This window comes from Chroicocephalus ridibundus, chromosome 10, assembly GCF_963924245.1.
Source record: "Chroicocephalus ridibundus chromosome 10, bChrRid1.1, whole genome shotgun sequence".
Classification (NCBI taxonomy): Eukaryota; Metazoa; Chordata; class Aves; order Charadriiformes; family Laridae; genus Chroicocephalus; species Chroicocephalus ridibundus.
The window spans coordinates 16,860,851-16,875,752 of NC_086293.1; the positions used below are offsets into that span (position 1 = coordinate 16,860,851).

Consider the following 14,902-nt stretch of genomic DNA (forward strand, 5'->3'; position numbering starts at 1 on the left):
AGTTCTCTTTGCTTTCTGTGTTTTTCTGGGCCCACAGAAACTAGGTTTTTGAATTTCACTCCGTTTTTGCAAATGCAAAACGCTCTCCTCCAGTTGACTTGAAGCAGAGATCCATTTGTGACCACCTAATTCCCAAGCAACGGGCTTTAAGAGCGGCAGAAGAGATTTGGCAGCGCAGCTCCTTCTCTGCGTTTTCTTTTCTTTTCCGAGGGGAGGGAAAGACGGGGGAAGGCGGTTTCAGCATCCCCATTGGGGTGGCATGTTCCTGGGGTCACAGTCCTCACCTGAGATACACATAAAAGGTGCGAATTGCGCATCTCTCGGGGCCGTATGAAAGAAAACGTATTAAAATATGCGGCAGCCCAAATGCCACGCTAATAACTTGTGTTTCCCAGAATGTTTAGCCCTGCTGGTGCACAAACATGCCGCGTCTGAAAACCAGTGGGGAATCATAGCAAATGACTGCAGAAAATAATTAAGAGGGCATCGAAAGCCAGGAGAAAAATGATACGTTGCTCAGAGCCAGCAGATCATCGCTTTAATAGCCTGCGTACCTAAGAAGCGGTGCCTTAAGTTTGACAGCGAGTTGAGATTCGGTCAGCATCAAATGAGATGATAGTTGGGGAAGGATAATTAGTGTCTTCACACCGTTCAATTTGGGCTGCTGGTGCGGAGCCAACTCTTTGAAACACGCACACACGAGCCAGCGAGAAGGATTTCCACCCCCCCCCCCGCCCCCCTTTTCCCTTTTCCTAAGCAGCCCTACGGGGTTTATTGATTTCGAAGAGCTGATTTCCATGTAAATCCACGGGAGGGTGGCCGGGGCCGCGGCGTGGTCCGGATGCGGTGACTTTGGCTTGCTGACATCATTGCTCATTAGCATGCAGGAGAGGAGAGCAATGCAACAGCACGGCCCCGCGCCGCTCCCGCGCCGGCAATTATCCTCCGCCGGCTGCATCGCTCCTCGTTAATGCCTTGCCGCTCGGAGAGCAAATTGGACATCCTCCTGCCACCTCCCAGGGTCACTTAGCGAGAGGCGGGTTGAGGTGGGGGAGAGCCGCTGGGATTCGGTTGGATTGGGAGCGGAGAGAGGGGGGCACCCTCCGGAGCTGGATCTCAGAGGGAGGCGATTTAAGCGAACGCTTAAAGACGCGGGGCAGGGGATGGCGCGGTTTTCCACGGCAGGTTTCCTTCGGAGACGCGGCGCGGTGGGTGCGTGGCATCGCTGAAAGGCTCCCACAAAAGCCCCGTGGTGTGACCCGTGTGCCAGGGCGGTGGGCTGCGCCGGGAGAGCCCGGGATGCTTTATGGCACTGCGGTGCTCCGGCTGGTCCCGGGAGCAGCCCACCAGCCCAACGGCAACGGGCACCGCTAGGACAGCACAGAGACCTGCTGGATATTTTCCTCCCGCACCGTCGGTGGGAGCAGGTAAGAAACTGCCTTTTGCCAGCGACTTCAAAGTTGCCGTGGGTTTTTTAGGAGGGGAGAGAAAGTAGAAAAGAGGAGGAGGAGGAGGAATAAGCAGCGTTCTGTGGATGCAGGTAGCTGCGTGCGAACTTTGCGCGATGTGCTGTCGGTGGTGATCCGCGGGGGGGCTGCGCTGTTTTCCCCAGCCTTTGCTGTTCTTCTTGTTTATGGATGGAAAAGATTAATTGTTAAATTGCATTTCTGCAGCTGCAGGAAGCCGGAGAGAAACACTGATGCCAGCGTAATGGATTTTTCGTTCTAAAAATAAGCAGGAAGGCTCAGCTGGCTCTAAATAGGAATAAGTATTAAAAAAATCCTCATCTCTCAATGTTAATTTCATCGCTGTGGTAAGCGCAGCTTCTGGAAGCCTGGATTCTCTGGGCATTTTTCTGAGCAGACTGCATGCAGGCTGGTGGTGTGGATGAGGACATGAGTGCTGAGATGTTTATTGTGGTGGGTCTGCCTTCCTGAGGATAGAGAGTTTTAAAGTAGTAATCTTTCTACGTCCTTTTTCATCCCAGAATGCCTAACTATAAACTAACCGAGAGCTGCGACCTGGGGGTTATGTTTTGCAGTACAATCTTTTCAAGTCAAATTTCCTTTTTTTTCTCCTTGTTCCTTAAAGAAACATTTTAAGCAGATGTGACACAGACGTGAACTGTGACCGTAGAAAGATTTTAATCCAGTTACTCTTTGTCTCGTAGTCATGATTCCTTGGCGGTGCTAAACGCTGATTGAATCTCTTCAAGCCGTTGAGGATTAGCACTGGACAGAATAATGCCAAAATAATTATTCGCACCAGATGCAGTGTCATCCTTTCTGTTTTAGCTCGCTTATCTTGTAACTTATCTGACTTATTTTTATTCAGCGATTATTTCACCTACTGCGGCAGCACTTACATGTCTCACATCACTGCGTTGTATTTATAAGGGTGCCGGCTTGAGCCCGCGATAAAGATTTGTAAAGTGAAACTGTCTGCAGCTAACAAGATTATATTTTGCCTCGTATTTTAATCATCTCCCGTTGTGTGTTTTCAGCTTAACAAAATGACCCAGCCTCGTGCACTTGCTGTTGGCAGCCTTGCTCAGGATGAGCCGGCACATACACGGATCAGGCTGGCAGTGATTGCTTTCACCAGCCGGTCGGTATTGCCTGTCTCGGGAGATGCCGTCTAAGCCTCAACTTTTGAAATAATCACAATTTTCAGCCTAGCTCGTCCTGCTTCCGAGCATTTTGCCTATCAGACAGGTTTGGTTTTTTTCCTTTAGGACATAACGGCCTGGGAGATGCTTGAATTGCAGCCTGTTTACTGCTTCCCGTGGTTTCTGCTTGTCATGCTGCGAATGCGAACCGATGAAGTCCCTTAAAATAGCACTTCCAGCCCCGGGGCAGATCGCTGGGAACCGGCTCGGTTTTGCCTGTCTGTCCCAGACCGGTGCTGGAGAGATGGGCTGCAGGCCTGGAATGGGGTTGGGAAGAAAGATGGGCAGATAAACGCTGCCTGTGGAGAGGCCAGGGTTATGAGAAGACAGTGAGGGACACGCATGCTGAACGGAGCCAGGCTGCTTTGTGGTGAGCTGGTTTTGGATCCAGAGGTAGAGCCTGAATCTTGCTAGAACCCCTGGCTTGGAGGCAGTTTTCTTCCTTCAGTTAGGCAGCAGAAAGAAACCCCCTGCGATACAGCGCTGCGCCTTGTTGGGCTGAAAAGCCAGCGAAATGGTATAATTAAAAATCTGACAAGATAACCCATGGGGTAGGAGAGGGGTATGTCGGTTCTGGGGCGGGGAGCGCGGCTGAGCTCAGCCCAAAGGGAGAGTTTGGCCAGGGTCCTGCTGCTGCCTGCTCCCTCCGCTGCCTCCCCAGGTCCCTCCCGGCTGGCCAGGGACCCCCGCTTGGGCTCTTGGGGACTTTGGGGTTGTCCTGCTGTGGGGGACACCAAACCCCTCTCAGGTGTCCACAGCTCCTGGGTCTGCCCGTCCCGTGGCTCCTCCTGCCTTCCAAAATCATGAGATTGGCTTCAACATTGTTTGCCCACCAGCTTCAGGGTTGTTATCGCTGTTATGGAGCCTGTTCTCCTCGTCGACTTGGAGACTAGCGGTTTGCATTTCTTCTCCGTGACCGGGGGAAAATATGTGGTTGTTATTGTTGCTGTAAGCTAAGAGCTGGACCTTTAAGGGGGAAAAAAAAACGAACTAACATAAATATGCTGAGATGAGTGGTAAGCCTGAGAGCTGGCAGGCTGCCTCCATCGTCTTGGATGTGAGAGAGCAGCCTGTTGGACACCTTTTCTGCTGGTAGCGTGGCTGGGCAACAGGCTGGGGCTCGTGGCACCTTGTTTTTCCTCTCCTCTTTGCTTGATCTGCGGCTCACACGGGTATAGCACTTTGCCCACCTCTGTCTAACCTCTATTCCGAAAAAAAAATAATATTGCGTCTTCTGCGAAATATCTTGAGAGCTCCAAATAGAGAGTTCTTCTGAGACCTGCCGAGTTATTAATATCCCTTAATTTAAACATCTCATCTTTATGCGTCAGACTCTTCATGGTTCGTGTCAGGGGTTGTGGCTCATGGGAGCAGCCTGGCAGCGTGGTTCAGGTCAGGAGGGTGTTGAAGCACCCTGGGGCTGTTACCCAGCTCGCGAGGAGAAATGGGAGCCCGAGCGGGGACCTGTGTTCACTGCAGAGCGCTTGGGTTCACCTGGGCTCCCCAAAATGACCCATGATGCACCCCACCTCCCCTGGGGTGACTTAGCCATGGGTTGGAAAGGTTGGTCATGTTTGGATTCATCCTGTGGTGTTGCTGAGAGGTCTGGCCACTTCTGGTTTTTGGGCTGTGGTCCTGGTTCCTTGTTTACCTCAGAGGGCACCAAGACAGCCCAGAGGAGAGATTTGGGGTTTTTGTAGATTGTGTCGTGTTTTGTCCTGATTTCTTGGTCTCATCTGGGAGGAGCACAGCCTTGTGTGCTGACGGTTGTTGTCTGCCACGTGGTGCCTAAGACCACAGACAGCAAAATTGGAAGCAGCCTGGAGGCTGCCCCAGGCCACGCCGCAGGGAAGCAGCGGTTTGGCGACAGGGAGGTGGGGACCCACAGGCAGATGTTCCACCCGCTTCTAGAGTTGATGATCCTGATTCACCATGAAGGCAGACCAAGTGGAAAATCCTCAGAGACTGCTTTTGCTCATATTTGGCTGCAGCTGGTAATATTGAGGATAGTTCTTTTTTTCTTCTTAATTAAGCAAGAATAACTCTTGCAGTGGTAAAGGATTTTTACAGAGTCTTAAAAAAAAAAAAATTAGTCTCCACCCTGAGACTGAGCATGGACAACTTCAGCCAGAGAGGAGAATTTTTCCAGGAGTGGAAATGGGGTTTGTAATAAAAGCTTCAACGCCACCCTGGACACCTTCGCAATTGCTGCCGTTGGCACTGTGGAGGTCAGAGGGGATTAAAAATAAAGCAACGCTGAAAATCTGACTTGCCTCAAGCAAATCAAGCAGGTAGAGAAGAGAAGATGCATGGGGAAGATGGAGAAGAGTCCGACTTGCAACTCTTCCATCCTCTCGGTGTTTCCCCAGCTACTGCAGACCTTGCCGGAGATGTGCAGCTGCACGGGCTCCCCTACAGTCACTGAGGCTGGGAGGGGAACTGAATCTATAGGGGTCATTTGGTTGCTGGATCATTTCTCTCTTCCTTAGCTTCTTGGCATCGCTGTGCTACTTGCACTGTTGCTACCACCAGATGTTGATCTTTTAAGCCAACTGTTCCTACAGCATCCTGGGCCAAGCGAGCGTTGTCCTCCCTTGGCCATCCTTGCGGGGCCACCAAGGGCACCTTGTCCTCAGACTTTGAATTGCTGCTGTTGTAAATGCCCATAAATAATTCGCCTCCTTTAGCCTCCCGCACCCCCGTTTGGCAGATAAAAGCTTTCACTGAGCTTCCTTTTCAGCCCAGTAGCACAAGGTCTTTGCAATGCATTCCCGCTGATAGGTTTTTTTCCGGCTGAAGTAACCCTGAAAGAGCTGTGAAATCGCAGAAATGTTTTGTCCAGAGAGATGCTGCTTTGTTGCTGAGGTCCATGGGACCCGAGGCCACAGGCAGTGGCTGGCTGGGGCTACTGGGAGCTTTTTGTTCAAAATATGGTGTTAGAGAAGTTGGAGAAGGAGACAACTCCAACTGTCTGATTTGAGCACAAAAGCTTGGGGCTCCTCTGATGAAGCTGATGTTCAGGGAGTCGATGGGGAAGCCACGGCTGGGTGCTGCCTGTGGCTACTCCCGAGCCTCAGCTTCCCTATCTGTGAAATGGGAGAGTGGCACCCGTATTGGAGAAGAGCCACCAGGCTCTCCCTGTGGCAGCGAAGGACTATGTTAATTTTTCAACTTAGAGAAATGTTTGCCCTGCTTGTGGGGTCTGGAGAAATGGGTCTGTGTAGCTGGAGCTCGCGCTGGGTGGGAAGATGCCTCATTAGCTCTCAAATGAGGGGAGGAGATAACAGGCAGGGATATTAAGACGCCCTTGTTAAGAGACTCAGGGGTCACATGAGCTGCCCCGAATCCTCAGCCTCTCCCGTTCCCGAGAAGTCTAGTGATTTACTGACTGACGGCTGACCCAAAAGCCTCATTGCAATCAGAATGATGGCACGATGCTGGGGGAAAAAAAAAAATCAAACTGCTGTATGTGTCTTAGGCCAAGCAGGAAGAGAATTGCCTCTTTGCGTTTACACACCCCGTCCGAGCTGAGCAGACAATTGCTTTTTGAGGGATTCCAAATCTTGCATGTTAATGTGTGCACAAATGCATGCAAATCCTTTATTAGGGAGCACAGCAGAGGCATCGCATGGACCGGCATGGGCCGTGGCATTCCTGCTCCTCGCATTGTCTGGAGACGGAGCTGCTCCCTGATACAGCCCATTTATTTCCATCCCAGAAGAAACAACTGAGAAGCAGAGATAAGCAGTGCCGGGGGAGTGGTGATAAGGGCTGTTTGCCGAGTTCCTTCTTTGTCCGAGAAGAATTTTAGCATTTCTGCCACGATTTTAAACTCTGCCTTCATTGCTGCTTCTTGCCGGGAGGGGCTGAGCTCCTGCGCTGCCCTTTCTCAGCATACCTGCGGGGCAGGCTTTGCTTGGGTGGTGTTTGCTGTGCCGGGTCCTGCGTGCCCACCCAGCCGAGCCAGCAGCCACGGCTGGAAGAGAAGAGCCCTGTGGCCAGCAGGTTTTCCTCTGGGCGGGGGTCTGCTGCCCTCACGGCCCCAAGGCGGGTCCAGAGCTGCCTGCGCTGCCCCAGACCCCAACACACGGCCGATGGGAGAGGCCAGCTTGTCCGGCTCCTGTGCTGGAGCTACAGACCATTTGCAAGGACCTGCTTTGCGTTGGCTTCAGGCTGCCCCCCGCCCCGGCATCCTTTCTTCCCTGGCTTTTAGCTCTCCTTGTGCTTTCACGGTTTGGAGTCGTTGCTGGTTTTTCACAGCGGGAAGACCTCTGCTCTCTTCAGAAAGCTGGGGTCGCGTTCGCAGCTCTCTCCAGAGCCTCTTGCACGGCACTAGTGTTCTCAGCGTGGTTTAGCTTATTGTTGGTGCCGTTGCTGTGATGAAAGGGCTGCGGGAGGCTCCAGCAATGGCAGAGGCTCTGCTTTGGTAACTGCAGCACACAACAAGGGACTGCCTTGTCCCAGAGACCTCACAGGTCAATTGGGCTTGTGCCGAGCCGAGGTAGGTGGACCTGGGCTGGAAGTGTCCTTCTGCGTCCCAAGCGAGAGGGACTCGGGAGACAGGTTCTCTGCTTGATGTGTTGGGCCCTGTTTGCTTCAGATTCCCCTTGTGTGCCTGTTTTTGCCTGTAGAGAGAGGCTGGTGTGGGTTGGTGGACCCAGTTTGCACTGTCCCCCTGCACCGGTGGATGAGTGGGGACGTAACGGGGGACGGGTTTAGAGCCTCCTCTGAGGAGAGGACCAGCCACTGTGCCAAGAGCACCACGTAAAAGCAGCCGTTGCAAAATAAAATACATCCATCTTGTAACTTCATCACATGAAGCGCTGGCCTTGAGCAGAACAAATTTTTCAATCTGTTTTTGAGCCGCTGCTGCTTTCGTACCATGTGAAGTCAATTCAAGGCAGGCTCCTTTCCAGCTAAATCTGACACCAGGAAATGTTCTTTTTCTCCCCGTTTGCTTCCCGCCGTCCTGGCCCTGCTGCAGGGCAGAGCTCTGTGCCAAGCAGCCCTGCTGGGTGCTCCCCAGCCCGTGCCTCCCTCTCTTCTTTTCTCCCTGTCCACAAGCTCCAGCTGCTCACCAGCTCCTTTATTTACCCTTCATGCCTGAAGCCGGTCGTGCTGTCAGCTCTTCTCGCTTCATTGGGAAACACAACATCGCGGGGGTTCTCCTCCCCAGCCCTCAGCTCCTGGAGTCAAGTGGTGCTCCAGGATGTTCCCAGCTTTTAGCACCAGCGCCGAATTATCTCCAAGCCTGTGTCCTCTCTGATGCTGGAGACCTCTCTTAATCACCAGGGCAGGTATCTCCCTGACGTGAGCTTGCAGACCCTTCTCTGGGATCAGTGCAAGACAGAAAGGTCAGGAACGAAGACAGTGATTGGTGTTAGTTTCTTCTTTGTAGAATCATAGAATGGTTAGAGTTGGAAGGGACCTTAAAGATCATCTCTTTCCAACCCCCTGCCATGGGCAGGGACACCTCCCACTAGACCAGGTTGCTCAAAGCCCCGTCCAGGCTGATCTTGAACATTTCGAGGGACACTTCTTGCTTAAAAAAAAAAAACCTGCCCGCACTCTTCTCAAGTTGTGGGGGTCTTCTTGGCTGCACAGGCAGCAGCAATCGCTGTTGATAGAGCTTTGGTGGTGGTTAGGTGAGGCTTGTGTCTGGCCAGAGCCAAGGCAATGGGTTTCCCTTTGCAGGATGTGCCACTGCACCTGGGCTGCGGCACCCTGCGTATGGTAAGGTATGTGGCAGGCCGATGCGCCGAGCATCTCCAGGCTCTGCTGCTCTTCCCTCGTTAATGACTAATGAGCTGACACTGGTGGGAGCTGCCGGGCAGGCTGCCGGCCGTGGTCCTTTCCAACACCCATCAGCTCTCCCCCAGCACCCACGGCACGTTGTCACTCTGGTCACCACGCGTGGTCGAGTGCTGGCACGTGCATCGTCTCACGTCGTGCAGCTCTGCTTTGAGCGCGGTTGGGGGATACTGCTTTTTCAGTTTCAGCTCGCATTTGAAATGTACGTTTTTATATTAAGTTTTTACTACAGGGAATTATTTTTAATTATATGGAGCTGGAAGACGATAAAATAAAGTTGAGTAAGTGAGACCTATGCGAAGAAGTCATGGAAACCATATCATAGGAGTGGAAAGACACTCCTAGGACACTCAGTATTGTTCCCATGAAACAACATATCCTAATGTAAAGAAAATAATTGTAATTAAAGCTGTTAATCTTCTGCTTTTAATGAGGGGAAAGGAGGAGAACGGAATATCTCAGGGGCAAGATCTTGAAGTTTGTACAGTTTGCCCAGGGAGGTGGCAGAAACCCCGTGCCTGGAGATGCTCAGTTTTTAATGGTGCAAAGTTTTTACAGAGCCCGTTGTCCTGGCCTGGGGACATCATTGATGAGTAGGCAAGCTACCTGTGTCCTTTTCATCCTTTGCTTTTCCGACCAGGAGAAGCCACTCACCAGCAGCACCCAATTGCCTGGAGGGCAAGGGTGTAAACCAGCTTCCCGACCCGGTCCTCACCCTCCTGGCTCTACCTGCACTCAGCTGCAGGTTGGCGGTCGCATGGAGTCACCTGTGGGGTCTAATGAATCATACATCTCACTTATTAACTCTTCGACACCGTTATTTAAAGTCCTCAGGATGGCTTGATTTATCTCATTTATTGAAAGCCAAGACCTCTGATGCTCTCCTGCCACCCTCCATCTCCTGGAGGGGCTGTGCCTAGAGCTGGGAGGAGGCAGAAATGTGTGGAATGGCTTTTTCCCCGTCGCAGCGCTCATGCTCCTGGCATTGCTGCCATCCGAGTGTGGACTGTTGTGTTTGTCTCCCTTTGAAGCTTGTGATTGATGTCCTGAAATTTAAAATTTGGCTAAGAAGTCCTAAACTCCATTAGAATAACTATCTCCAGTGCCGAATCCAGGGCTCTGGAGCTATTGATTATTCTTAGCATCTTGTTGCATATTGCGCTGCTTCTAATCATATCGTGAAATGAGATGGAAACGACAGAGAAACCAGCGGCTTTCCTGAGGCAGAGCACCCTTCCACGGTAGCTGATTAATTAAAGTATTCACATGAAATGGTGCCTTGATTATTTTTTAAGGTAACAGCCGGAGGCGATGCCGAGACTCTCCGGCTGGATGCAAACCAGACGCCAGGGGTGCGGGGGGGGTCGCTCTGTGGTTTAGATCTGATGAAAGGCAGGAAATGGGAAAATCTGGCAAATCTCCCTGGCTTGACTTAACGGAGCCTCTTGACTTTTGCTAGAGTGCGTTTTTTGTGCTGTAATGGCCAAGTGGAAATTTAGACGCGAATCTGGACCCGAGCGCTGGTATGCTCAGCTGGCTTGTACGCGGCGCTGAAAAAGAAGGAAAGGTGTTTGAAAATTAAGCCCCCGATGTTTAACTGTTGCTGCCCTCTGAATTTCTTTGCTTTACCTTGTAGCAGAGAAGCTTGCAATGACAACGGTAGCCTTTCCCTTGCCTTTTGTGCGGTACTTTATTATCTCTGAGATGTCTCCCTTCTGCTACCCAAGTGAAACCGTTGTATCTCATTCCTCAGAAGCCAGTGGTGCCTTCATTAGCGCAAATTAATTCAGAATCCTGCATGGTTACTTTAAAATAGATACCATTGACCCATATAGTGGAGGAGCATCGCGTTTTCAGAAAGAGAAGCCAGTTTTTCAGCCTTCCCTTTAACCTCTTCCGATGGGGCTGGGGGCTGTTTTCAGCCGGGTTCGTCCTTCGCTCTTACCCCCGGCGAAGGGGAGTGATGTCCTACCAGCCCTGCAGACAAAAGCCCATGAAGAAAATCTCCCACAGACCACCAGCTGCAGGAGCAGGCCCTTAAAAGAAATGCCGAGAAGTGATATTTGCCAGTGAATTAAGCTCTCACGGCTGTTAAATTGCAACCTGTGGGCTGTTCTTTCAGACCTTGTGCTTTCCCCCCCGACACCAGGTCTGGCTCTGGGGCAGCGTGGGAGCTGGTGGGCTGCTGAGCCGCGGCACGTGCCATCCAGCCGAGCGGTTAAGATGCCGTTGTAGTGTGACTGTGGTTTTTTTGTAGCCTCCCTTAATTTAATTTAGTTTTATATGTTCAGACTATAATCAATTTTTATGCTACTTTAATAAGCAAATTTATGCTATCAGCGTGCTAGAGGGACTTGTCATTCACAGCTTCCCAGTCAATCCTCCGTTTTCGGTATTAGCCAAGGGCTCAGCTGTCCTAAATTCGGTAACTGCTCAGCAATTAGTGGCTGGCACGCCGATCCGCACTGGGGGGGCACATGGCCCTTGCCCGTGCTGGCCCCTGGAAATACTCCTCGTGGGGCAGTAAAGGGACAAGGCAGTTAGATATCCCCAAACATCGGGCAGTCTGACTCAGCTTGATTGCCAAGTGTTGTTACAGCAAATATGGACTTTTATTTCCTCCTTATGAGAGAGACAAATCCTGCGTTAGAAAATGCTGAGCATAATAAAAGTGTAGAGTTTAGTCCCTGCAGGCCGGCGACTGGCAGGAATCGAGGCCCCACCTCGAGTGCTGTGTCCAGTTTTGGGCCCCTCACCACAAAAAAGACATGGAGAGTGTCCAGAGAAGGGCAACGGAGCTGGTGAGGGGTCTGGAGCACAAGTCTCGCGAGGAGCGGCTGAGGGAGCTGGGGGTGTCCAGCCTGGAGAAAAGGAGGCTGAGGGGAGACCTTCTCGCTCTCTACAGCTCCCCAAAAGGAGGGGGTAGGGAGGTGGGGGTCGGTCTCTTCTCCCAGGTAACAGGCAATAGGACAAGAGGAAACGGCCTCAGTTTGCGCCAGGAGGGGTTTAGAATGGATATTACGAAAAATTTTTACACTGAAAGGGTTATCAGGCATTGGAACAGGCTGCCCAGGAAAGCGGCTGAGTTACCATTCCTGGAGGTATTTAAAAGATGGGTAGACATAGTGCTTAGAGATACGGTTTAGTGATGGTTTTTGTCAGTGTTGGGTTGATGGTTGGACTCGATGATCTGAAAGGTGCCTTCCAACCTAGTCAATCCTGCGATTCTATGAATCGCTTTGCTTTCTTATTTAAAGTGCAACTCACTGGGGCATCTCCTCTTTTTCCTCTCTCCTCACCTTGCAGGAAGATTTGCCTTCACTGTAAGTGCTCCCAGGAAGAGCACATCGTAACAGTTATGCCTCTGGAGATGGAGAAGACCGTCACCAAGCTCATGTTTGACTTCCAGAGGAATTCGACATCTGACGACGACTCGGGCTGTGCCCTGGAAGAGTACGCGTGGGTCCCCCCCGGCCTGAAGCCCGAGCAGGTAACGATGACACCACCCGGTTCCCACAAATAAATTGTTTTAATATGCTCTTTGGAAATAGTTGCCCTGATTTTCTCCTGGGGGTGCGAGGACTTGTTGCATGCGGCTGTTTCTGGGTGCACGATAGAGACTTGCAGAGACAGGTCTGCTCTGAACACACAAATGAAAGAAAATAGAGATGCCATCCTTGCGGGACTTGGGTTTTTCTGTGTCTGTAGATGTAATCGGTAATTAAGAGAGGGGGAAACAAAATATTTCCAGGATGGGGTTTGTTGTGGTTGAGCAAGGGAACAGATACAGACGTACCTACTACTGTTTCATGGGGAAAAAAAGTGGTGGGGCTCCAGGGGACTTGATGCTCATATTCTGCCCTGCTGGACTGCTCAGCTCTGGGGAGAGGGCAGACACTGTCCAGGGCAGACACTCAGAGCTGGTGGATGACTCTAGAAATGGGCCAAAGTCTTTGGGGTTGGGTTTTTCAACCGTGATGCGTGTGCCTTACTGGAAAGAGTTGCTCAAATGAACTTCAAATCTCTCAGTACAGGAATTGAGCGGGATGGATTAGACCTCAGCATGCTGTCTGCGCGGAGCACGCATTGATTTCTGCTCTTTGCAGTTTACATGATTCATTTCGTTTTTATGCTGAGCTTTTACGTGTTCAACTCAGAACTTAATTTGTAGAGGAGATTGCAAAATGAGCTTAGCCTTGATAATTGCTATGGCAATCATTTTAAACCGTGTAAGGAGGCTGGGATAGGGTGGAAAGCTTTCATTCTTACTGTTGTAGTTGCCGTTCTTAAATATCGTGTTTTCTCGAGCTTTCATTCAGAAGGGTTTAGGCATTTCCTGAAATATTTTGGCACTACCCGTAGGCTGTAAATATTATCTGTCTGATTAGAGAAAATCCAGTTGTTTGGGGTTTTTTTTTCCCTTCTTCTTGTCTTTACAAGCCTGGCTCGGTGCTTGCTTGAAGCTCCACAGCACTGTGTGTTTCATTTGGTGCCATCCAACCATGCAAATCAGGCAGCAGCATTGTTTTCTGTCACCTTCCTTATGTCAGAGGCTCCCTTTGTGCCTGCCAGGAGGTACAAGACACGGTGTATGGAGAGATGCAGATGGTCCTGAAGTAGCTGTGCTGGTCCTGCGTGCTGCGGGGACACGAACCAGTTGGGTTTGGGGAGTCCCGTTGGAGGACCATACCCAAGCTGGTGCCACCTGCTCTCAGCAGCGCCTTCTCTCCAGGCGTGTCGGTGGCTTCTGGAGCCCAAGCTGGCCCATGTCCCTGTAGCTTTGGGTGGAAATACAGATATTTAGTGACAGGTGGCACCTGACCAGGTAGACGTGGTCTCTGATGAGTACAGCATGGCATGGACAGCAATTAAAACCTACTTCCAGCATGGTGGTGACATATTCCATAAGACCTGGATGCTTTTTTGATCCCTCGGGTGCTTTTTAAGAATGGAGTTTGGGATGCTCAGGAGAAAATAAAAGCAGGGAGTAGCAGTAGGTATTGAGATCTCATGCGTTACTCAAGTTACTGTATTTTTAGGTTCTTCCAGCATCTGTTTCTTGCAGAGGTCATGGTGCTCCTCGGTACAAACACTCGTTTTTTAATTACGCTCCTCTGTCTGCATTGCTGGGTCTTTTAGCAGATTTGCCACTTCAGACCTGTCTCTAATCACCATGGAGATGAAGAGCAGCCGTAAGCAGAGCCTAAGACAGACACTGAAATCCTTCCAGCCTAGCTCATCCACCAGCCCTTTGGGGACCTTTTCATGCATCAGATGAGCCACTAAGGAGACAAAAGCAAGATGTGACTTATCAGGGCTGTGAAAGAGCCACGATGCAGGGCTGGGGGTTGTCCCCAGGTGAAGGGCATCACCCTGAATTTTTCCGGGAGTTACGGGAGTCTCGCAGGGCTGGGAGATGCCCCGGGGTGCAGGAGGATGCTGTTTGCCTCCCGCGGGGGTAGGAGGTACCTCTGCAGCAACTTGCTGGAGCCGTGCAAGGCTGCAGACAGACATGTGGCTTTCTGGTCGATGAGTCAGGTTGTGCGTACGTGATGTGGAGCCTCTGGAAGGCTGATGTCTGCCGTGGAGCAGCTGGTGGGCTCCGCTCTGCCTGAGGACACTACTGTCAGGCTGGGGTGAAAATACCGGTTTGCAGGCAGTGAATTTTTCTCTGCCTTCCACTGTTTCACTGTCATATTTCTTTGACATGAAGCAGATGAAATGAAACAACTTTTTGTGCAATATTCTACGTTATTAAAATCTCTATGCAGCATATGAGCTGGGGGAGGTAAGTGGTCCCCTGAAAGACTAATGCAGTTTTCTTATTATACTTGGACGACAGCCTTCCTACCTCGCTATTCTTGGGAGGCAGCGTTCACGTCTCACTTAACACAGCAATTTACAGGATTTCAGGGGGGTAAGTTGGCCAACAAACATGACATCGTTTTTTGGCAGTTTCCACAGGTCATTTCAGAATTTGGAGAGTCCTTTCAATCCACAGCTTAAATTATTCAGTATAATCTAAAGGGGAATTGAGCCAAGCCTACAAGGACTCACTGGATTCCTGGACACTAATTCAGGCATCAGCTGGTCTGTGGAACATGTCAACTATGTGAGAATCACGTTGATCGCTTAATGCCCGCTACTGAAGAGGAAAAAACACTTTGGTTCAGTGTTCAGAGATAATGATCCAAACATTGCACTTGATGAGCAAAGCTGAAAGCTATCCCTTATATTATGGATCATCAGTGTGCAAGACTACGAAGTGCTTTACACAACAGCCATAAATATTATATATTTCTAAATATGTTTAGATGGATGAAGATGGTAATATCAAAAATGGTGTAATACCGCTGCATAAAGTACAGTAAAAATCCATCTGGAAAACTGGCTAAAATTTATGACATCTCTGCTCAAGAAAGA

General features: G+C 50.6%; 1 protein-coding gene across 5 annotated transcripts in view; it reads left to right on the forward strand.

The window, feature by feature from the left end:
- PRICKLE2 (prickle planar cell polarity protein 2) overlaps nt 1–14,902 on the forward strand; it is a 110,322-nt gene that overhangs the window by 65,286 nt on the left and 30,134 nt on the right. For 4 of the 5 annotated variants that reach the window (XM_063347678.1, XM_063347681.1, XM_063347682.1 and 1 more), the window contains one exon: nt 11,786–11,969. In XM_063347678.1, coding sequence (XP_063203748.1) covers nt 11,786–11,969 — 184 coding nt within the window. Of the gene's footprint in view, nt 1–897; nt 1,428–11,785; nt 11,970–14,902 lie in introns of those variants that run through there. The other variant, XM_063347679.1, reaches the window with a different exon arrangement.